We start from the raw sequence: 24,852 nt of genomic DNA, 5'->3' as shown, positions 1-24,852 counted from the left end.
GTATGATACACATATTCGTAATAATAAATCTCTGTATATTACACTCACATGTGTGTCGTACTGACCTTACGATACGAGTGTCAGAAACGAAACACATGCTCATATTATAATCTCTATGTATTTTTCAGTGGAAGATTTGTTCGAAATCCTGTAATATTCCAGGTGATATAGCTCTGTGTAATCTTATCTCGGAGAGACAGGAGAAACAGGAGAGACCAAGGAGAGACCGAGACTGGACACAGTGTTACCAGTTGCCACTAAAATGACGTATTCGTGCTTCAAACCCTATTTTCCTCTATTGCTGTTGAATGTTTTATTTCTGCACATTGACTGCATGTCGATATCGGCGTATACTTTGGAAAGACAGCGCATCATGAAGAGTGAGGAGTCAGACATGTTTGGATCTTCCCTTGTCTTGAACAAACAGGAGGGCCTGATTAGTGATTTATTAGTCAAAGCCAAGCGTGCGGAGATTGAAGATTCCCGGGTCAACGGAACCGTATTTCCCCCCGCAATCAACTTCTTTGAATCGAGGAAACTTATAGACTCCAGCAAAGTCTTCCAGATTATCAAACGTATGCCAAAGGGTAGGTATGCCTTGTATTCCTTGTGCACCGTCACAAAATGTGTATTATCCAGTCTATATGCCACTTGAAATGGATTCATAAAGATATAGATACATGTTCTTATCAGCAGTTTAATAATGAATCACTGAGTCCCCCCCATGAAACATGACATTTACTGAGACACAATGATTAATTTTATTTTTGTTTCGTCCCAATGCACCCTATCCTGGGGTGGATTGGGACATTAACAAAGTCATGGCTGTTTCATCTTGTCTGTATATAACTAGTTCTTTTTCAGGACTCTAACTTCACAAAGAAACAACTAATTAAATATCAGAATATAACTAACTCTTTGACCGGTAGATATCTGCAGATCAGCCCAATAAGTTCCACTGGAAGGTGGATATTTCATCAAAGTTCTAGAAACAAATCCAAAGCAAATGTGAAAGTAATTTTGAATTCATAATAATGATTATACACTGGTAATTTAGAATCACATGTTTGGGGTGCATTGGAACATGTCCCAATGTACCCCGGTCAGGGAGTCCCAATGCGCCCTGACGCTACCCTTGCATCTTTTTGCCATTAGGCTGTATGGCATAACCATGTGACAAAATGACCTTCATCTCTTTGCGGAATACTTTTAAGATATCACTGTTTTGAATAAAACTCATACATTAACTGAAAGATTAATATAAGGAGTCTGGATTTTACAATGAAGTGCAAAAATAACATTTAATTTACCAAACTTCTGTCAAAAGGTGCTGCTTCCACCCCTGTTACAATAAGTGCCAGGATATATGATGTCACTTCCTTTTCCTCATGTTCTTGTACACCTATAAATAGCAGTTTTGGGGTGTGTCCCAATGCATCCCGTGTCCCAAAGCACCCCGGTCTCCATTACTTGTCCTGTATTTCCATATGCACCTTCACACGTACAAGTTCTTTATTTCGAGGTACACCGTCACACGTACTAGTCCTTTATTTCGAGGTGCACCGTCACAAGTACTTGTCCTTTATTTCCAGGTGCACCGTCACACGTACTAGTCCTGTATTTCAAGGTATACCGTCACACGTACTTGTCCTTTATTTCCAGGTGCACCGTCACACGTACTAGTCCTATATTTCCAGGTTCACCGTCACACGTACTAGTCCTTTTTTTCAAGGTGCACAGTCACACGTACTTGTCCTTTTTTTCAAGGTGCACAGTCACACGTACTTGTCCTTTATTTCCAGGTGCACCGTCACACGTACTTGTCCTTTATTTCCAGGTGCACAGTCACACGCACCAGTCCTTGATGTCCAGGTGTACCGTCACACGCACTAGTCCTTTATTTCAAGGTGCACCGTCACACGTACTGGTCCTTTATTTCAAGGTGCACCGTCACACGCACTAGTCCTTTATTTCCAGGTGCACCGTCACACGCACCAGTCCTTTATTTCCAGGTGCACCGTCACACGCACTAGTCCTTTATGTCCAGGTGCGACGTTACACGTACTAGTCCTTTATGTCCAGGTGCACCGTCACACGTACTAGTCCTTTATTTCCAGGTGCACCGTCACCCGTACTAGTCCTTTATTTCCAGGTGCCCCGTCACACGTACTAGTCCTTTATTTCCAGGTGCACCGTCACCCGTACTTGTCCTTTATGTCCAGGTGCACCGTCACCCGTACTAGTCCTTTATTTCCAGGTGCACCGTCACCCGTACTAATCCTTTATTTCCAGGTGCACCGTCACCCGTACTAGTCCTTTATTTCCAGGTGCACCGTCACACGTACAAGTCCTTTATTACCAGGTTACACTCACCTTCTTAATTCGGCCGTTGCATGTCTGCATGAACATGTACCTGTGTTTGAATTACTACAGAAAGCCACGTGCATTTCTACACGTGCATGTCCTTGCTTTACTGCATAATTTCAGGTGCATGTCTACACGTGCATGTCCTTGCTTTACTGCATAATTCCCGGTGCATGTCTACACGTGCATGTCCTTGATTTACTGCATAATTTCAGGTGCATGTCTACACGAGCATGTCCTTGCTTTACTGCATAATTCCCGGTGCATGTCTACACGTGCATGTCCTTGCTTTACTGCATAATTCCCGGTGCATGTCTACACGTGCATGTCCTTGCTTTACTGCATAATTCCCGGTGCATGTCTACACGAGCATGTCCTTGCATTACTGCATAATTTCAGGTGCATGTCTATACGTGCATGTCCTTGCTCTACTGCATAATTTCAGGTGCATGTCTACACGTGCATGTCCTTGCTTTACTGCATAATTCCCGGTGCATGTCTACACGAGCATGTCCTTGCATTACTGCATAATTTCAGGTGCATGTCTATACGTGCATGTCCTTGCTCTACTGCATAATTCCCGGTGCATGTCTACACGAGCATGTCCTTGCTTTACTGTAGAATTCCCGGTGCATGTCTACACGTGCATGTCCTTGCTTTACTGTAGAATTCCCGGTGCATGTCTACACGTGCATGTCCTTGCTTTACTGCATAATTCCCGGTGCATGTCTACACGTGCATGTCCTTGCTTTACTGCATAATTTCAGGTGCATGTCTACACGCACCCGTCTTTAAATACAAAAAAATCGTTCCCATGTTACCTAAATCTTTTAGAAAAGCGATAGGTATATTTGCAGTTAAATATAACATGCGATTGCTATAGTTAAACAACCTGCCATTAATTAAGTTGCTGAATGATTATTCCAAAACTAGCCATGTCAAAATGAACTCTATTTTCTAATTTGTGTAGTTGCTATTGGAACCCATGCTTGCCGTAAAAGGCGACTATGCTTGTCGTCAGTTGTTGTGGGGTGATCATAGACTCTATTCAAACTATGGGTAAATGATTATACGTGAATAGTATAAATGAGCGACTGAATGCTGTTTTACGCCACCTTTAGCAACATGAGTATACCTACACCACGACGTCATGTAATTAATTAAGTCAACCGGTGATTGAAAGTATGAACATTGCTCAATGCAGCCGGAGGACGATGACACACGAACATTGTAAGTTGTTTGTTTGTTTGTTTGTTATTTAACGCCGCGCTCAGCAATATCCCAGCTGTATGCCCTGACTGCGGTACAGACTGCCCTGATATATGACTCTGAATAAACCTGTCTGAGGTGTTGAACAACATGAATTCCCTCGCTCTTTAAGTTACTTTTTATTTGTTTGTGTGATGTTTAACTCCGCACTCAGAAATATTCCAGCTATGTGACGGCAGTCTGTAAATAATCGAGTCTGGACGCAATTGGGATCTTCGCAATTGGGATACGTTGATATGCATCAACCAAATCAGCGAGCCTGATCATCCGACCCCGTAAGTCAAGTATGGACTACTAGAAGGGACGTTGTCGCGTTGTCGCATTGTCGCAATGTCGCGCTTTGGTTAATTTTGACACTTTTTGCTTGTTTTTGGAAGGGCGACATAGTCAACCATTCCGACAAGCATGGGTCGCTAAAGACCTACCCCGGATCTTCACGGGTCGTGTGAGATGTAACCACTCGATTTTTATTTTGGTGGGTTTTGCTGCAAGACTTGCGTGACGAGTATCTATCTCCTCTAGGTGGCGCTCTACACACCCATGGGTCTGCCATCACAAGTCTGGATTGGCTGGTCAAGAACGTGACGTACAGAGCTAACTGCTACATGTGCCACGACAACCAGGGACACCTGCAGATGCACTTCTACGACACTCCGCCTCAACCCTCATGTGAGACACATTTACATATACTACGCCGAGGTCGCTTTCTGAGTGAGCTGATTTGAAATGGTTTTTTACGTCGCGTTCAAGATTATCGCACTTTTATAGCGACGTGCATGTAAGCGTGTGTGTGTGTGCGTGTGTGTGTGTGTGTGTGTGCGTGCGTGCGTGCGTGCGTGCGTGCGTGCGTTCGTGCGTGCGTGCGTGCGTGCGTGTATGTGCTACGAAGGCTGGTCAAAATGTTCTAAGCCTGACTAACTTTCAACTATTGGCCATACCAAAGTGAACTAGTCAATGTGGTACTTTGTTCGAGTAGTTTATTGTATTTGGTCTGTTGAGGCCGTTTATATATTAAGGACAGCCAGTTGAATGTGATAGGGTTCCAAATCGTCATAAAAAGGGGAAAGGACGAGTACCGAAAAGTCATCAAGTTTTTGACTTTAGAGAAAACAACTCCCCAAGAAATTCATGACCGCATGTCACAAGTGTATGTGGATTAGTGCCCCAGCTACTCCACCGTTCAACTTTGGGCAGCTATGTTTAAGTGAGTGAGTGAGTTATGATTTTACATCGCATCGGCAATATTGCAGCCATATCGCGATAGCTATGTAAAGGCTAGGTGAACACGCCTTGGTGATGACCCTAGGTCTGGACGTCCCTCAACTTCCATCAATGATGATTCAGTCAAGGAGAACAAAACTTGTCAGATAGACGTATACCATTGCAGAACTTGAGGAAGACACAGATCTTAGTCATGGATCCACTGAAACTATTATTCATGAACATTTACAGATAAGGAAGATATCTGTTCGTTCCAAAGTTTCTAAATTCTGACTTAAAGGAAAAAAGAACTGACATTGCCAGAGCAAATTTAGAGCTAATTGAGGGGAATTTTGTTAAATTAAACAACCAGATGAGTAACGAATAGCGGCAAGGAATGTTGACTGCTGGAGTTCTACTACTTCTTGACAATGCCTCTTCTCACACCTCTCGACTTGCAAAGGCTGCTGTGCAACAATGTAGGTTTGAAGAGCTTCCTCATCCTCTATACTCGCCAGACGTGGCACCAAGTGATTTCCACCTGTTTCTTAAACTGAAAGAACACTTTGGCAGAAAGCGCTATGACGACAACGATGACCTCAAAGCTGCCGTGAATGGGTTTTTCAGGGTGGCTTCGGAAAACGTCTTCCTGACTGGAATTGAAAAGCTTCACTATCGATATGAGAAGTGTATTGAAAAGCAGGGATATTATGTTGAAAATTACGCATTATAGCGTACCTCAACGATTATCATGCCTCAGTTTGACATGGATACCCAACTCGGACACAGCCGAGCAGTCCTTTATTTATCCCGTTAATGAAGAGCGCCAGGCAGGGTAACAACAAGTACCGTCTATCATATTCTATTTCGTAAATGACCACACAGCCTGATAACTCTATAGAGTGATATATGTTGTGAATATTGTGTCTAGGAATTATGTTTTAGATGGTGTTGTTTAGACTATATTCCGTTCATGTGTGGAAGTCTTATTGTCTCCTGCAGATTGTCAGTGGGAGAGCGTGCAGCACGTGCGGGAGCGGTCAGGGAACGCTCAGTTGTTTGACCAGCAGTGAGTCATACTGAATACGTTTCTCCACAAAGGGTAGCTATAGTTTAGATTAACCGAAAATAATATTTCAAAGGAAACGTTTGGCCCGCTAGTTCTGCAAAATCTGGGAAATGGGCCAAATAAGTTATGAAAGTGTCCATGTGAGTACTAGACAATTGCGTGGTTTGAACTTATGACAACGCAAGGCTAAAATGTGTCAAAACAATCTTATTATCTTTTACCCCGATACGATACGATATCAGAATGGGAGGTTAACTTTCTAATCAGCCAAGCAAAGCCCAGGCTTATAAATTCTCGGTTCGATGAGACAAAGCCATCAGACCATCATATGCGATTTCTAGAAAACGAACTAAAACATTCAGTTCCGAATGTAGATTATCACGGTCTCGCCATTATAAAGTTGTGGATATTTTATACATCCAGTCAATTCATCTGCACCCAAAAAGAGGGTACCATCGTAGGAATATTTGTGTACTGCTTTTGTTTTCGTTTGTACTAAACCGAAATTTGGGAATCAAGGTGGCACACAAATGAATCCGAATTGTTTTAGAAAGCTGACTTTTGATTGGCCAAAGAACCCACGCGTCCTCCAATCAGTTGGAAGAATTCATAAGATTTTCACACAGAGAGATAATGTGCCAGAGCAAAAGATCTGATTTTAATGATACTGTTGTAAAGAAATATATCAAGTTGTATGTACCATTTTCAGACTTATAAAAAACATCAGCATCATCGTTGACGACCCACACTCCACCTACGTCACTGTCAACGATGTTTGGCGCAGGTTTGGGCTGTATTTTAAGATCGTCAATGGCTTGTATCGCTATACACCGATCTTCAAAGATTACTTACAGCAAGCACTGAGGGAGTTTGAAGAGGATAATGTGCAGTACATAGAGATCAGAGCTACATTATCTCCGGTGAGTCTGCTTGGATATGTTTAACCAGTATCTCGGTACATAGAAATCAGAGCTACATTATCTCCGGTGAGTCTGCGTGGATATGTTTAACCAGTATCTCGGTACATAGATATCAGAGCTACATTATCTCCGGTGAGTCTGCTTGGATATGTTTAACCAGTATCTCGGTACATAGAAATCAGAGCTACATTATCTCCGGTGAGTGTGCGTGGATATGTTTAACCAGTATCTCGGTACATAGAAATCAGAGCTACATTATCTCCAGTGAGTCTGCGTGGATATGTTTAACCAGTATCTCGGTACATAGAAATCAGAGCTACATTATCTCCAGTGAGTCTGCGTGGATATGTTTAACCAGTAACTTTGTACATAGAGATCAGAGCTACACTATCTCCGGTGAGTCTGCTTGGATATGTTTAACCTGTATCTCGGTACATAGAAATCAGAGCTACATTATCTCCAGTGAGTCTGCGTGGATATGTTTAACCAGTAGCTCGGTACATAGAGATCAGAGCTACACTATCTCCGGTGAGTCTGCTTGGATATGTTTAACCTGTATCTCGGTACATAGAAATCAGAGCTACATTATCTCCAGTGAGTCTGCGTGGATATGTTTAACCAGTATCTCGGTACATAGAAATCAGAGCTACATTATCTCCAGTGAGTCTGCGTGGATATGTTTAACCAGTAGCTCGGTACATAGAGATCAGAGCTACACTATCTCCGGTGAGTCTGCTTGGATATGTTTAACCTGTATCTCGGTTCATAGAAATCAGAGCTACATTATCTCCAGTGAGTCTGCGTGGATATGTTTAACCAGTATCTCGGTACATAGAAATCAGAGCTACATTATCTCCAGTGAGTGTGCGTGGATATGTTTAATCAGTATCTCGGTACATAGATATCAGAGCTACATTATCTCCGGTGAGTGTGCGTGGATATGTTTAACCAGTAGCTCGGTACATAGATATCAGAGCTACATTATCTCCGGTGAGTCTGCGTGGAGCTAGCAGAAGCAGTAGGTCGGTACACAGATATTAGAGCTTCACTATCTCCGGTGAGTCTGCATCTAGCTAGCTTTAGCAGTAGCTCGGTACACAGATATTAGAGCTTCACTATCTCCGGTGAGTCTGCGTGGATATAGCTCGGTACATAGATATCAGCGCAACACTATCTCCGGTGAGTCTGCGTGGAGCTAGCAGAAGCTGTAGGTCGGTACTCCTATCCGACCAGGCCTTTTTTTCGCCCGTTAATGGCTAGCGTCAGGCTGGGAAACAAGTACCATCTTTTAACGTATTTTAGTATGACGCGGCCATGGGTAGATGCTCTATCCACGTGACCACTGAGGCGGTGTATTTCCTGAAGGAGCACGACATGTTCGCTATTTACATTGAACCAGATTACGTAGGCCTTCGTGTTGAACAACCCGCCTCTATAACCACACGGCCATCTGTCTACTCCCCAGCTGTATGAGCTCGACGGGAGCAAGCATGACCAGGAACACAAGCTGCTGACGTACCGAGACACTGTCAACGACTACATGGCAGCGCATCCAGACTTCATAGGATGCAAGTTGATACAGAGCGGTATTAGGTAAGTCGAGACCACTAGAATCATACAGAGTTAGGGGTGGGGGTGTTGGAGGTGTGGTGGTGTGGGGTGTGTGTATGTATGTGTGTGTGTGTGGGGAAGGTGGGGTGGGGGTGGGGGTGTTGGAGGTGTTGGGGTATGGGATGTGTGTATGTGTGTATGTATGTGTGTGTGTGTGTGTGTGTGTGTGTGTGTGTGTGTTGGGAAGGTGGGGTGGGGGTGGGGGTGTTGGAGGTGTTGGGGTATGGTGTGTGTGTGTGTGTGTGTGTGTGTGTGTGTGTGTGTGTGTGTGTGTGTGTGTGTGTGTGTGTGTGTGTGTGTGTGTGTGTTGGGAAGGTGGGGTGGGGGTGGGGGTGTTGGAGGTGTTGGAGGTGTTGGAGGTGTTGGGGTATGGGATGTGTGTATGTGTGTATGTGTATGTGTGTGTGTGTGTGTGTTGGGAAGGTGGGGTGGGGGTGTTGGAGGTGTTGGGGTATGGGATGTGTGTAAATGTATGTGTGTATGTGTGTGTTTTGGGAAGGTGGGATGGGGTGGGGGTGTTGGAGGTGTTGGGTTATGGGATGTGTGTATGGGGTGTGTGTGTGTGTGTGTGTTGGGAAGGTGGGAGTGTTGGAGGTGTTGGGGTATGGGATGTGTGTGTGTGTGTGTGTGTGTGTGGGGGGGGGGGGTGAGGTGGTGGGGGGGGGGGGGTGTTGGAGGTGTTTGGGTATGGGATGTGTGTATGTGTGTATGTATGTGTGTGCGTGTGTTGGGAAGGTGGGGTTGGGGTGGTGGTGTTGGAGATGTTGGAGGTGTTGGGTTATGGGATGTGTGTATGGGGTGTGTGTGTGTGTGTGTGTGTGGGGGGGTGGTTCTGGGATTTTATCGCAAAAATTACATTGTCTCGAAAATGCTTAATAACAGTAATTATGCTCCAGACTGTTGACAAAGAATAGCATGCCACAAAGAATAACATTGTTGCAAGGTGTTTTCTCATATGCTCATAATTTTAAATAAAGAAATATCTGATTTTGTAGCTGCATCTGAAAAAAAAAATGATCTCGACGCTAAACCCCAGGCTCACTCCAGAATATCAAATGATCGGTCTCTTAATCTGAACAGTAGCGTTTCCATTGCAATCCAAGCACAAACCGAAATAGTTTTCCATGTTTAACATAATCCCAACTTTAAGTCAAACATGGTGTTGAGCCCCGAACTTCTTACACTCTTATTGAAAGTGAGTGTGGGTTTACGTCGCTTAAGTCCAGCAATATCATGGCGGGGGACAGCAGACATGGTACCCATGTTAGGAATCGAACGCCTTTGTGTGTTCAATGATGACCGGGGTAGCATCTTCATCCATTCCTATTCTACGACGATGAAGTATGTTATTATGCCCGTGACGGTGTTCCATATTTCCAGGAATCACGAACCTTTTACTTGTAATATAGTTGCCTTTTGAGCGAGTTTTGGCCACAATACAAATCTTGTGAAGCAGCAGACTATCTCCTGTACGGTGACATAGAGACAACATGTCGTCAGTCGTATTGAATGCTGCACCAACCAAATTATTTCAAGTTTTATAAAACGATATCCCCTCCCCCCTCGTCCCATAACTTTAAAAATAATATAATCAAGAAACCCAAACAATTTATGTTTAGACTTGACTATTTGACCTTCACGCCAAGTGGAATCTGTTTCGAGGATGTTTTTTCTCTTGCATTGACAATTTATATTTTTGTCTTTTACATATCAATGTTTTGTTTCAGATTTTTCAAAAGAGAGGACATTCTGGATGACATAAAAAGTTACATAAAATATCAACAGAAATACTCGGACATGATCCGTGGCTTCGATCTGATTGGTCAGGAGGGTCCCGGGAAGCCACTGAGCTACTATCTGGATGACCTGCTGTATCCCTCCACGCTGGACCCCCCTGTCTCTGTACCGTACTTCTTCCACGCGGGGGAAACAGGCAAGTGTCCCCATGTAGTCGTGGACGTCAATGACAGTTTCTGTCACTCTGATGGTTGACACAATCCATACATGCTTGAAACATTCCTCGTATGTTTGACAGTCCACTCATACCTGATATAATCTAGCCATTATCACAACACAACCAACTCAAGCTTGAAATAAACTCGCATGTTTGACACAATCCATTCCTGCCTGACACAATCTACTGTTTGACACAACCCATTCCTGCCTGACACAATCTACTGCTTGACCCAATCCATTCATGTTTGACACAATCCATTCCTGCCTTGACACAATCTACTGCTTGACACAACCCATTCCTGCCTGACACAATCTACTGTTTGACACAACCCATTCCTGCCTTGACACAATCTACTGCTTGACACAACCCATTCCTGCCTGACACAATCTACTGTTTGACACAACCCATTCCTGCCTTGACACAATCTACTGCTTGACACAACCCATTCCTGCCTGACACAATCTACTGTTTGACACAACCCATTCCTGCCTGACACAATCTACTGTTTGACACAATCCATTCCTGCCTGACACAATCTACTGTTTGACACAATTCATTCCTGCCTTGACACAGTCTATTGCTTGACACAGTCCACTCATGTTTGACACAACCCATTCCTGCCTGACATAATCTACTGCTTGACACAATCCACTCATGTTTGACACAATCCATTCCTGCCTTGACACAATCTACTGCTTGACCCAATCCACTCATGTTTGACACAATCCATTCCTGCCTTGACATAATCTACTGCTTGAAACAATCCACTCATGTTTGACACAATCAATTCCTGCCTTGACACAATCTACTGCTTGACCCAATCCACTCATGTTTGACACAATCCATTCCTGTCTGACACAATCTACTGCTTGACACAATCCACTCATGTTTGACACAATCCATTCCTGTCTGACACAATCTACTGCTTGACACAATCCACTCATGTTTGACACAATCCATTCCTGCTTGACATAATCTACTGCTTGACACAATCCACTTATGTTTGACACAATCCATTACGGCCTGACACAATCTACCGCTTGACACAATCCATTCCTGTCTGACACAATCTACTGCTTGACACAATCCACTCATGTTTGACACAATCGATTCCTGTCTGACACAATCTACTGCTTGACACAATCCACTCATGTGTGACACAATCCATTCCTGTCTGACACAATCTACTGCTTGACACAATCTACTGTTTGACACAACCCATTCCTGCCTGACACAATCTACTGCTTGACCCAATCCATTCATGTTTGACACAATCCATTCCTGCCTTGACACAATCTACTGCTTGACACAACCCATTCCTGCCTGACACAATCTACTGTTTGACACAACCCATTCCTGCCTTGACACAATCTACTGCTTGACACAACCCATTCCTGCCTGACACAATCTACTGTTTGACACAACCCATTCCTGCCTTGACACAATCTACTGCTTGACACAACCCATTCCTGCCTGACACAATCTACTGTTTGACACAACCCATTCCTGCCTGACACAATCTACTGTTTGACACAATCCATTCCTGCCTGACACAATCTACTGTTTGACACAATTCATTCCTGCCTTGACACAGTCTATTGCTTGACACAGTCCACTCATGTTTGACACAACCCATTCCTGCCTGACACAATCTACTGCTTGACACAATCCACTCATGTTTGACACAATCCATTCCTGCCTTGACACAATCTACTGCTTGACCCAATCCACTCATGTTTGACACAATCCATTCCTGCCTTGACATAATCTACTGCTTGAAACAATCCACTCATGTTTGACACAATCAATTCCTGCCTTGACACAATCTACTGCTTGACCCAATCCACTCATGTTTGACACAATCCATTCCTGTCTGACACAATCTACTGCTTGACACAATCCACTCATGTTTGACACAATCCATTCCTGTCTGACACAATCTACTGCTTGACACAATCCACTCATGTTTGACACAATCCATTCCTGCTTGACATAATCTACTGCTTGACACAATCCACTTATGTTTGACACAATCCATTACGGCCTGACACAATCTACCGCTTGACACAATCCATTCCTGTCTGACACAATCTACTGCTTGACACAATCCACTCATGTTTGACACAATCCATTCCTGTCTGACACAATCTACTGCTTGACACAATCCACTCATGTGTGACACAATCCATTCCTGTCTGACACAATCTACTGCTTGACACAATCCACTCATGTTTGACACAATCAATTCCTGTCTGACACAATCTACTGCTTGACACAATCCACTCATGTTTGACACAATCCATTCCTGTCTGACACAATCTACTGCTTGACACAATCCACTCATGTTTGACACAATCCATTCCTGTCTGACACAATCTACTGCTTGACACAATCCACTCATGTTTGACACAATCCATTCCTGCTTGACATAATCTACTGCTTGACACAATCCACTTATGTTTGACACAATCCATTACGGCCTGACACAATCTACCGCTTGACACAATCCATTCCTGTCTGACACAATCTACTGCTTGACACAATCCACTCATGTTTGACACAATCGATTCCTGTCTGACACAATCTACTGCTTGACACAATCCACTCATGTGTGACACAATCCATTCCTGTCTGACACAATCTACTGCTTGACACAATCTACTGTTTGACACAACCCATTCCTGCCTGACACAATCTACTGCTTGACCCAATCCATTCATGTTTGACACAATCCATTCCTGCCTTGACACAATCTACTGCTTGACACAACCCATTCCTGCCTGACACAATCTACTGTTTGACACAACCCATTCCTGCCTTGACACAATCTACTGCTTGACACAACCCATTCCTGCCTGACACAATCTACTGTTTGACACAACCCATTCCTGCCTTGACACAATCTACTGCTTGACACAACCCATTCCTGCCTGACACAATCTACTGTTTGACACAACCCATTCCTGCCTGACACAATCTACTGTTTGACACAATCCATTCCTGCCTGACACAATCTACTGTTTGACACAATTCATTCCTGCCTTGACACAGTCTATTGCTTGACACAGTCCACTCATGTTTGACACAACCCATTCCTGCCTGACACAATCTACTGCTTGACACAATCCACTCATGTTTGACACAATCCATTCCTGCCTTGACACAATCTACTGCTTGACCCAATCCACTCATGTTTGACACAATCCATTCCTGCCTTGACATAATCTACTGCTTGAAACAATCCACTCATGTTTGACACAATCAATTCCTGCCTTGACACAATCTACTGCTTGACCCAATCCACTCATGTTTGACACAATCCATTCCTGTCTGACACAATCTACTGCTTGACACAATCCACTCATGTTTGACACAATCCATTCCTGTCTGACACAATCTACTGCTTGACACAATCCACTCATGTTTGACACAATCCATTCCTGCTTGACATAATCTACTGCTTGACACAATCCACTTATGTTTGACACAATCCATTACGGCCTGACACAATCTACCGCTTGACACAATCCATTCCTGTCTGACACAATCTACTGCTTGACACAATCCACTCATGTTTGACACAATCCATTCCTGTCTGACACAATCTACTGCTTGACACAATCCACTCATGTGTGACACAATCCATTCCTGTCTGACACAATCTACTGCTTGACACAATCCACTCATGTTTGACACAATCAATTCCTGTCTGACACAATCTACTGCTTGACACAATCCACTCATGTTTGACACAATCCATTCCTGTCTGACACAATCTACTGCTTGACACAATCCACTCATGTTTGACACAATCCATTCCTGCCTGACATAATCTACTGCTAGACACAATCCACTCATGTTTGACACAATCCATTCCTGCCTGACACAATCTACTGCTTGACACAATCAACTGCTTGACACAATCCACTCATGTTTGACACAATCCATTCCTGCCTGACACAATCTACTGCTTGACACAATCTACTGCTTGACACAATCCACTCATGTTTGACACAATCTATTACTGCCTGACATAATCTACCGCTTGACACAATTTATCACTGCCTGACACAATCTACTGCTTGACACAATCTACTCATGTTTGACACACTCCATTACTGCCTGACAGTCTATGCTTTGACACAATCCACTCATGTTTGCCACAATCCATTCCTGCCTGACACAATCTATTGCTTGACAAAATCCACTCATGTTTGACACAGACATCTACTGCTGCCTGTCAAAATTATCTATCACTATTGTCGATTGTCTGACTGAGAAGGGTGTTCCAATTTTCTCTTCCTTGATTGAATCAGGTTTGTGTTTTAGTGTTGTCGCGTCAAAGACTATTGCACTTATATAGCGATGTGGATGCACATGTGCGTGCGTGCGTGCTCTGCCACTGGACCACAGAGGCTGTCCTCCTGGTATGGATAGAACTGAATTGGGTTTCGGGTTGCTAGGCTCTGTGACGTAATTGCAACGGCCGGACTATGGCCGTCTGAGGTGCTGAACAACATGAATTCCCTCACTCTTTTAAGTTACTTTTTGTTTGTTTTGGGATGTTTAACGCCGCACGCAGCAATTATCCAGCTCGACCAGGCAATCCAGTGATTGATACCATAAGCATCGATCTACGCAATTTGGATACGATGTCATGCATCAACCCAGTCAGTGAGCCTGACCACCCGATCTCGTTAGGCGCTCTTTGCGGCAAGCTTGGGTTGCTGAAGACCTATTCTACCCGGATCTTCGCGGGTACTTTAAGTTATTTAAGTTAATGTATAATTCCTTCAATTGTCTAACCAGACTGGGAGGGTAGCCAGGTGGATCTGAATCTCGTGGACGCCGTCCTGCTCAACACGTCCCGCATCGGCCACGGCTTTGCTCTCTACAAACACCCTGAAGTGATGAAGATGATTAAAAAGAAAGATATAGCTATTGAGGTCAACCCGATATCGAACCAGGTGGGTGATGTGTAGAGTAATCTGGTGACTAATCTGGCGTGAGAGAGTGAATGAAGAGGTGGATGAGTGGGCGAGTGGGCGAGTGAGTGACCGCTTTTAACAGTATTTCAGTTATGTAATGTCACAGCGTGTCAGCTTGATATGGGAGTAAAGCCCGCATTGATGTTGGTCTTAGACATTTACCAAGTTAGTGAGTGAGTGAGTATGCCGCTTTCAGCAATATTCCAGCAATATCAAGGTGGGAGACACAAGAAATGGGCACACTGTAGCCATGTGGGGAATCGAACCCGGTTCTTCGGGGAGACGAGCGAACGCTTTAACCACTAGGCTACCGTGGTATACAACTGAAAACCTTGAAACATAATGAGGGCGAATCTGGGATTCAAACCTGGATTTCCGGTACGCACAGTGTAAACTCCGCACAGTGAATTTGCTGCGCCTTCGACGACTTCGCCACCGTGTCCCCAACGAATCCAGAAGCCTACCTACGTAATCGACGAGAACACCCATGGACATGCAAAGACTTTAACCACATCCACATTGAAACATCGGACTTCAATAGGAAACGTCGTATCCTGACATTCTCGCGTTGGGAGGTGGGGTAGCCATGTGATTAAAGCGTTCGCTCTTCACACCTTAGACCCGGGTTCGATATCCCCACATGGGTACAATGTATGAAGCCCATATCTCGTGTCCCCGTGGTGATATTACTGGACTATTGCCCCAAACCGCGTAAAACCCAACTCACTCACTCACTCATTTGGGCGTTTGTTGTCCGGTTTGCTTTGCCTACTGAAGCAATACATTCTCACGGTACATTCTTAAGTTTGTGTTTTTAAATAATGACATTTAATATCTTAAAAAAGGATGTGTTAAATATTCTCCTCAAATGCTAATATCTATACAGAATTTGTCAATATTTGCTGATTGCTGACACTAAGTACATGGGGGACATTTGGTCTTTTCTGTCAAATAACGAATGTATCTTGAATGAATGAACTTAACTTGCCAACTTTATCGGGTTATGAGATGATACAAACATGTCACATGAAAGGATCAGCAAACAAGTTCAATTCGATAGTTTTATCCTTGATCTTTGTCTGAAAACCATGTCATTGAGGAAGGCTGAGGGTTGTTCCGAAACAAAGTTTAATTTCACGAATGAAATATTTATTGTATATTTACAGATAAATGCCAATTCTATTAACCAAAATATAATAAAAAATCATTGTTTGTTGTGATAATTATTTTTATTTGCACTAGGTTTTGAAATTGGTGGAAGATTTGCGCAACCATGGGGCGATAACTCTGTTTGCCAACGACTACCCGCTAGTTGTAAGTAGTGACGATCCTGCCGCTTGGGGCGCTCTTCCTCTGTCACATGACTTCTACATGGCGTACATGGCGATGACGAGAGAGGATGCGGGTCTGGAGGTGCTGAAACAACTCGCCATCAACTCCATACAGTAAGACTTGACGGATACACGTGACCCTTTCGAAAATACAAACCATATCTGGGTAGTCAGTAGTGAATAATGCGGAAACAGTATTACAGTGTTATATATCACGGGTTATCATGGGAAGCGGTCCTCAGACCAATATGTATATCATTACGGGTTTGACAAGAATAGTTTCAGGTTTCAAACCCCGTCTTATGTATGATATTGGGGCGGTCGGGTAGCCAAGTGGTTAAAGCGTTCGCTCGTCACGCCGAAGACCCGGGTTCGATTCCCGACATGGGTACAATGTGTGAAGCCCATTTCTGGTGTCCCCCGCCGTGATATTGCTGGAATATTGCTAAAAGCGGCGTAAAACCATACTCACTCACTCACTATGTATGATATGCAACCAATGGGCCAATAATTCGCTACAGGTGGAAACCGTATGTTTTCGGTGTATCATTACTGGTACAGTTGTCAACGCTTTAAGTGTATTCTTGGTCATAAATATGTCTATATAAACACTCCAAGTCGAAAGTAGATAATACTTATGAATGTGTTAATATCGCATTGTGTACGCATGCCACCCGCAACGTCACCCCTGAGTGGGACGCGTGTGTCACACGAAGAAGACGCGCTGTGCCATCAGCACATCTTCTCGAGGCAAAGGAGTTGACTGACTGTAACAGTCCAGTTTCCTCCCTTGCCGAACACGGCTGGAATTTCTGGGTTCGATCGTCCTGCCACCAGTTGCTATTACGAGTTATGTCCCTTCTATGTTCCTCCTATTGACCAATCAGATTCCACATCTGATGTCACTTGCATTTGCTTCAAACAAAATGGCGGCGCCTAATCAAGATCTGTACTCAACAACAAAACTTCCTGTGACACCAATATTTTAGTGTATTTTTCAAACAAGTAAAGTTTGGTTTTCAATATTGTAGTACACGTATGGAATCAAGTCACAGAAACGCAACTGCTACAGAAAAGCATGCATTCCATGCAAAAGTTGACTTTTATGCAAGCCCCATACATTAAAATTTTCACTACCCAAGAATGGGTATACAGACATGTGCGTTAAGGGGATTCCATATGCATTGTTTAGCATCGTGCTGACAACAACCACTCAGAAAAACGACAAAATCACGCAATTATTCAACATTACGAAATGCCACGCCTGTCCGAAAATGAGCGTCTGCGAGCCATTGGTATGCTTGAAGCAGGATCGAGTCACCATTTGGTGTTTCTGGCAACGTTGGCAACAGACGAATGCAGTCAGAGACCATCCTCGGAGCGGCAGGCCACGCGTAACCAATAATGGACAAGACAAATAGATTCGAACAACACACCTACGAAGTCGATTCCAGCCAGCAACAGTGACTGCAAGAAGCATCCATGGCCTTCGACGAATATTTTCACAAACCGCACGTCGTCGCCTCAGATGTGCAGGGATTGTCGCTAGAAAACCCGCCAGACGTCCCATTTTGACAGGAAACAACCGTTAAGCACGTCTACAGTGGTGCAAACAGCGTCTACGCTGGACGGCCATGCAGTGGGGACAACTTCTATTCACTGACGAGTCTCGTTTTCACCTCAGCCACAGCGATGGACGGATTCGAGTGTACCGACGTCGAGGTGAACGTTACGTCAATCATTGTGTCATGGAAGAAGATCGGTTCGGGGGCGGCAGCGTTATGGTATGGGGTGGGATCACAGCAAGACAGAGGACCCGTTTGATAGTGGTAGAGGGAAATCTAAATGGACAGCGCTACCGCGACGAGATCATCGGCCCTGTTGTTGCGTCGTCATGGCCCAGACATTACCTTTCAACATGACAACGCCCGGCCTCATATTGCTCGACTTGTTCAGGCATATCTTCAACAAAACAACCTGAATGTCATCCCCTGGCCGGCTCGCTCCCCTAATCTCTCACCAATCGAGCACATGTGGGATGAGAAGGGTCGGCGCCCTCGACGTCAACCACGTGTTCCACAGACACTCCAGGAACTTCGAAACATGCTCCAGCAGATATGGACAGATATCCCACAGGACTTTGTGTGACGCCTGGTCCATTCCTTTAGACGAAGATGTGTTGCTTGCATCGCAACCAGAGGTGGACACACACGCTATTGATTTGTAAAATGACATTTTGGCATGTTCATGGTTTGTTTTACTTTATGAAATCACGCATTTTCTGAAGTCATTATGGCAAATTAGACCAGTTAAACACTTACAAGGGTCTTTTATCTGTTGCAAACCGAAATTATTTCAGATTTGGAAAAAAAACATAACTTTGCATAAATCTTCTACAATGTCACAGGAAATTTTTGTTGTTCAGTATATATGATAATAAAACGGGTCTTACTTCGCGACGTGCATCATATCACGTGAGCACCTTGATTAAAAACATGAAAAGATCTGGAACATATTTGTTGAAGCTAAGTGGAAATCTGCATTAAGCGCAAAATAAAAAATACATTATTATTATATTTGGGATAACGCTTTCTCAGTAAAGTACAGATTCTCGTTCTTTTGAGTCCATTCGGAATCTGTACTGAGGTGAGGTGAAATTGGGGTTAACGTCGCGTCCAAGATTATTGCACTTATATAGGGACGTGCATGCACGTGTGTGTGTGTGTGTTTGTTGCTGCTTGTACTAGTCCGGCCTGATGCCGATTTAAAGTGCTAGCTCACTGAGATACCATGCCGCAGTTTAACATGAATACCCCACTCAGACACAGTATACTGACTCCGAGCCGACCAGTCCTTGTTTCGCCCCTTAATGCCGACCGCCAGACAGGGTAACAACAAGTATCATCTTTGAACGTCTTTTGGTATCATTATTATTTTTTATTATTATTATTATCATTATTATTTCAGATATAGCGCAATGACAAGTAGTGAGAAAATGGAAGCCATGAAGAAATGGGAGAGAAAATGGAACGAATTTATCATAGAAATACTGAGGCAGCACAGCCACGATGGACATTTGATTGGTTAAACCTGCTCCACACGACGTTAAACTGATCCATACGTTCACCTGCGTCTTTATAATGGGAATTATGGTAATGGCTGTAAATATAAGTGTCCACGTCCACGGCCTTCATCCGAAATCAATATCCATTCCTTGTGCTTTTAACCGCCGTCATATAGCTGGAATATTGCTGAGTGCGGCGTTAAACAACAAACCAAACAACCAACCTTGTGCTTATAACAGTAAATATTGGTGAACCATCGTTGAGGACACATGCACCAGGTTGTTATAATGACATTTGAATGGCATACATTTTAAGACAACCGAAATCATCCCTCGCGCTACGTGGGAAAAGAAAGATAAATGACTTAAAAGTATGTTGCATGGACGAGTAACTCTGTTATCAGGCCAAAATGTCAGTGACTATAATGAACAACATGCCAATTCCACCATCATCACATATATTATTTGTTCCTTTCTCACTTTCAAAATTCTCTCAGAGGATACGATTGACATTTTGTTGGGCCCATTTCACAATGGGTTTTCTCATGCAACTCTCTCTCATCACACAGGTCTACCTCTCAATACACATGGTTTCCAAGGGTTCACAAAGCAGAGTAGCGTCCCTTTGCGTATGCAAGAAATTTATAGAAGCACTCATAAAATATCCCTATTTTGATCGTACAATAATTGTTTATTGATTGTGTTTCTTCCATGCTTGACACGGTGTCAACCATCTCCATGTTTGTGTGTTGCGTGACGCCGCATTCAGTAACATTCCAGCTACATGACGGCAGCATTCAGTCACATTCCAGCTACATGACGGCCGCATTCAGTAACATCCCTGCTACATGACGGCCGCATTCAGTAACATTTCAGTTACACGACGGCGGCATTCAATAACATTCCAGCTACATGACGGCCGCATTCAGTAACATTTCAGCTACATGACGGCCGCATTCAGTCACATTCCAGCTACATGACGGCCGCATTCAGTAACCATCCAGCTACATGACGGTCGAAATCAGTAACATTCCAGCTACATGATGGCCGCATTCAGTAACATTCCGGCTACATGACGGTCGAAATCAGTAACATTCCAGCTACATGACGGTCGAAATCAGTAACATTCCAGCTACATGACGGTCGAAATCAGTAACATTCCAGCTACATGACGGCCGCATTCAGTAACATTCCAGCTACATGACTGCCGCATTTAGTAACATTCCAGCTACATGACGGCCGCATTTAGTTACATTTCAGCTACATGACGGTCGAAATCAGTAACATTCCAGCTACATGACGACCGCATTCAGTAACATTCCAGCTACATGACGGCCGCATTCAGTAACATTCCAGCTACATGACGACAGCATTCAGTAACATTCCAGCTACATGACGGCCGCATTCAGTTACATTCCAGCTACATGACGGTCGAAATCAGTAACATTCCAGCTACATGACTGCCGCATTCAGTAACATTCCAGCTACATGACGGCCGCATTCAGTAACATTCCAGCTGCATGACTGCCGCATTCAGTAACATTCCAGCTACATGACGGCCGCATTCAGTTACATTCCAGCTTCATGACGGTCGAAATCAGTAACATTCCAGCTACATGACGACCGCATTCAGTAACATTCCAGCTACATGACGACGGCATTCAGTAACATTCCAGCTACATGACGGCCGCATTCAGTAACATTCCAGCTACATGACTGCCGCATTCAGTAACATCCCAGCTACATGACGGCCGCATTCAGTAACAGTCCAGCTACATGACGGTCGAAATCAGTTACATTCCAGCTACATGACGACCGCATTCAGTAACAGTCCAGCTACATGATGGCCGCATTCAGTAACATCCCAGCTACATGACGGCCGCATTCAGTAACATTCCAGCTACATGACGGCCGGATTCAGTAACATTCCAGCTACATGACGGCCGCATTCAGTAACATTCCAGCTACATGACGGCCGCATTCAGTAACATTCCAGCTACATGACGGCCGCATTCAGTAACATTCCAGTTACATGACGACCGCATTCAGTAACATTCCAGCTACATGACGGCCGCATTCAGTAACATCCCAGCTACATGACGGCCGCATTCAGTAACATTCCAGCTACATGACGGCCGCATTGCGTAACATTCCAGCTACATGATGGCAGCATTCAGTAACATTCCAGCTACATGACGGCCGCATTCAGTCACATTCCAGCTACATGACGGCCGCATTCAGTAACATTCCAGCTACATGATGGCCGCATCCAGTCACATTCCAGCTACATGACGGCCGCATTCAGTAACATTCCAGCTACATGACTGCCGCATTCAGTAACATTCCAGCTACATGACGGCCGCATTCAGTACCATTCCAGCTACATGACGGCCGCATTCAGTACCATTCCAGCTACATGACGGCCGCATTCAGTACCATTCCAGCTACATGACGGCCGCATTCAGTAACATTCCAGCTACATGATGGCCGCATTCAGTCACATTCCAGCTACATGATGGCCGCATTCAGTAACATTCCAGCTACATGACGACAGCATTCAGTACCATTCCAGCTACATGACGGCCGCATTCAGTAACATTCCAGCTACTTGACGGCCGCATTCAGTAACATTCCAGCTACATGATGGCCGCATTGAGTAACATTCCAGCTACATGACGACAGCATTCAGTAACATTCCAGCTACATGACGGCCGCATTCAGTCACATTCCAGCTACATGATGGCCGCATTCAGTAACATTCCAGCTACATGATGACCGCATTCAGTAACATTCCAGCTACATGACGACAGCATTCAGTAACATTCCAGCTACATGACGGCCGCATTCAGTAACATTCCAGCTACATGATGGCAGCATTCAGTAACATTCCAGCTACATGACGGCCGCATTCAGTTACATTCCAGCTTCATGACGGTCGAAATCAGTAACATTCCAGCTACATGACGACCGCATTCAGTAACATTCCAGCTACATGACGACGGCATTCAGTAACATTCCAGCTACATGACGGCCGCATTCAGTAACATTCCAGCTACATGACTGCCGCATTCAGTAACATCCCAGCTACATGACGGCCGCATTCAGTAACATTCCAGCTACATGACGGTCGAAATCAGTTACATTCCAGCTACATGACGACCGCATTCAGTAACAGTCCAGCTACATGATGGCCGCATTCAGTAACATCCCAGCTACATGACGGCCGCATTCAGTAACATTCCAGCTACATGACGGCGGCATTCAGTAACATTCCAGCTACATGACGGCCGGATTCAGTAACATTCCAGTTACATGACGACCGCATTCAGTAACATTCCAGCTACATGACGGCCGCATTCAGTAACATCCCAGCTACATGACGGCCGCATTCAGTAACATTCCAGCTACATGACGGCCGCATTGCGTAACATTCCAGCTACATGATGGCAGCATTCAGTAACATTCCAGCTACATGACGGCCGCATTCAGTAACATTCCAGCTACATGACGGCCGCATTCAGTAACATTCCAGCTACATGATGGCCGCATCCAGTCACATTCCAGCTACATGACGGCCGCATTCAGTAACATTCCAGCTACATGACTGCCGCATTCAGTAACATTCCAGCTACATGACGGCCGCATTCAGTACCATTCCAGCTACATGACGGCCGCATTCAGTACCATTCCAGCTACATGACGGCCGCATTCAGTAACATTCCAGCTACATGACGGCCGCATTCAGTAACATTCCAGCTACATGATGGCCGCATTCAGTCACATTCCAGCTACATGATGGCCGCATTCAGTAACATTCCAGCTACATGACGACAGCATTCAGTACCATTCCAGCTACATGACGGCCGCATTCAGTAACATTCCAGCTACTTGACGGCCGCATTCAGTAACATTCCAGCTACATGATGGCCGCATTGAGTAACATTCCAGCTACATGACGACAGCATTCAGTAACATTCCAGCTACATGACGGCCGCATTCAGTCACATTCCAGCTACATGATGGCCGCATTCAGTAACATTCCAGCTACATGACGGCCGCATTCAGTAACATTCCAGCTACATGACGACAGCATTCAGTAACATTCCAGCTACATGACGGCCGCATTCAGTAACATTCCAGCTACATGATGGCAGCATTCAGTAACATTCCAGCTACATGATGGCCGCATTCAGTCACATTCCAGCTACATGATGGCCGCATCCAGTAACATTCCAGCTACATGACGGCGGCATTCAGTAACATTCCAGCTACATGACGGCGGCATTCAGTAACATTCCAGCTACATGATGGCCGCATTCAGTCACAATCCAGCTACATGACGGCCGCATTCAGTAACATTCCAGCTACATGATGGCCGCATCCAGTAACATTCCAGCTACATGACGGCCGCATTCAGTAACATTCCAGCTACATGACGGCGGCATTCAGTAACATTCCAGCTACATGATGGCCGCATTCAGTAACATTCCAGCTACATGACGGCCGCATTCAGTCACATTACAGCTACATGACGGCCGCATTCAGTCACATTCCAGGTACATGATGGCCGCATTCAGTCACATTCCAGCTACATGACGGCCGCATTCAGTCACATTCCAGCTACATGACGGTGGCATTCAGTCACATTCCAGCTACATGACGGCCGCATTCAGTAACATTCCAGCTACATGACGGCGGCATTCAGTAACATTCCAGCTACATGACGGCCGCATTCAGTCACATTCCAGCTACATGACGGCCGCATTCAGTCACATTCCAGCTACATGATGGCAGCATTCAGTAACATTCCAACTACATGACGGCGGCATTCAGTAACATTCCAGCTACATGATGGCGGCATTCAGTAACATTCCAGCTACATGACGGCCGCATTCAGTACCATTCCAGCTACATGACGGCCGCATTCAGTCACATTCCAGCTACATGATGGCCGCATTCAGTAACATTCCAGCTACATGATGGCCGCATTCAGTCACATTCCAGCTACATGACGGCCGCATTCAGTAACATTCCAGCTACATGATGGCCGCATTCAGTACCATTCCAGCTACATGACGG

The 24,852-nt window shown here is 44.6% G+C and overlaps 1 protein-coding gene across 1 annotated transcript; it reads left to right on the top strand.

Annotated features, from left to right (window-relative positions):
* The first annotated feature begins 181 nt into the window (after positions 1–181).
* Positions 182–20,225, top strand: LOC124113468 (adenosine deaminase AGSA-like). Its single transcript, XM_046473826.2, has 9 exons — positions 182–587; positions 4,156–4,302; positions 5,836–5,902; positions 6,612–6,822; positions 8,288–8,415; positions 10,161–10,366; positions 15,200–15,357; positions 16,621–16,823; positions 19,677–20,225. The coding sequence occupies exons 1-9, from the start codon at positions 263–265 to the stop codon at positions 19,795–19,797; spliced, it is 1,566 nt and encodes a 521-aa protein (XP_046329782.2). The 5' UTR covers positions 182–262; the 3' UTR covers positions 19,798–20,225.
* The last annotated feature ends 4,627 nt before the right edge of the window (positions 20,226–24,852 follow it).

This window comes from Haliotis rufescens, unplaced genomic scaffold, assembly GCF_023055435.1.
Source record: "Haliotis rufescens isolate VD_foot unplaced genomic scaffold, xgHalRufe1.0.p SCAF_6, whole genome shotgun sequence".
Taxonomy (NCBI): Eukaryota; Metazoa; Mollusca; class Gastropoda; order Lepetellida; family Haliotidae; genus Haliotis; species Haliotis rufescens.
The sequence above is the reverse complement of the archived record's forward strand: the minus strand, read 5'-3'. Positions and strand labels throughout refer to the sequence as shown.

What these genes read in the sequence shown, in the direction of transcription:
- LOC124113468 (XM_046473826.2), top strand. Translation starts at nt 263, where the DNA reads ATGACGTATTCGTGCTTCAAACCCTATTTTCCTCTATTGCTGTTGAAT. An exon ending in CACTCCGCCTCAACCCTCAT is followed by an intron (nt 4,303 to 5,835) that starts GTGAGACACATT and finishes TGTCTCCTGCAG; the next exon opens with ATTGTCAGTGGGAGAGCGTG. An exon ending in CTCGCCATCAACTCCATACA is followed by an intron (nt 16,824 to 19,676) that starts GTAAGACTTGAC and finishes TTATTATTTCAG; the next exon opens with ATATAGCGCAATGACAAGTA.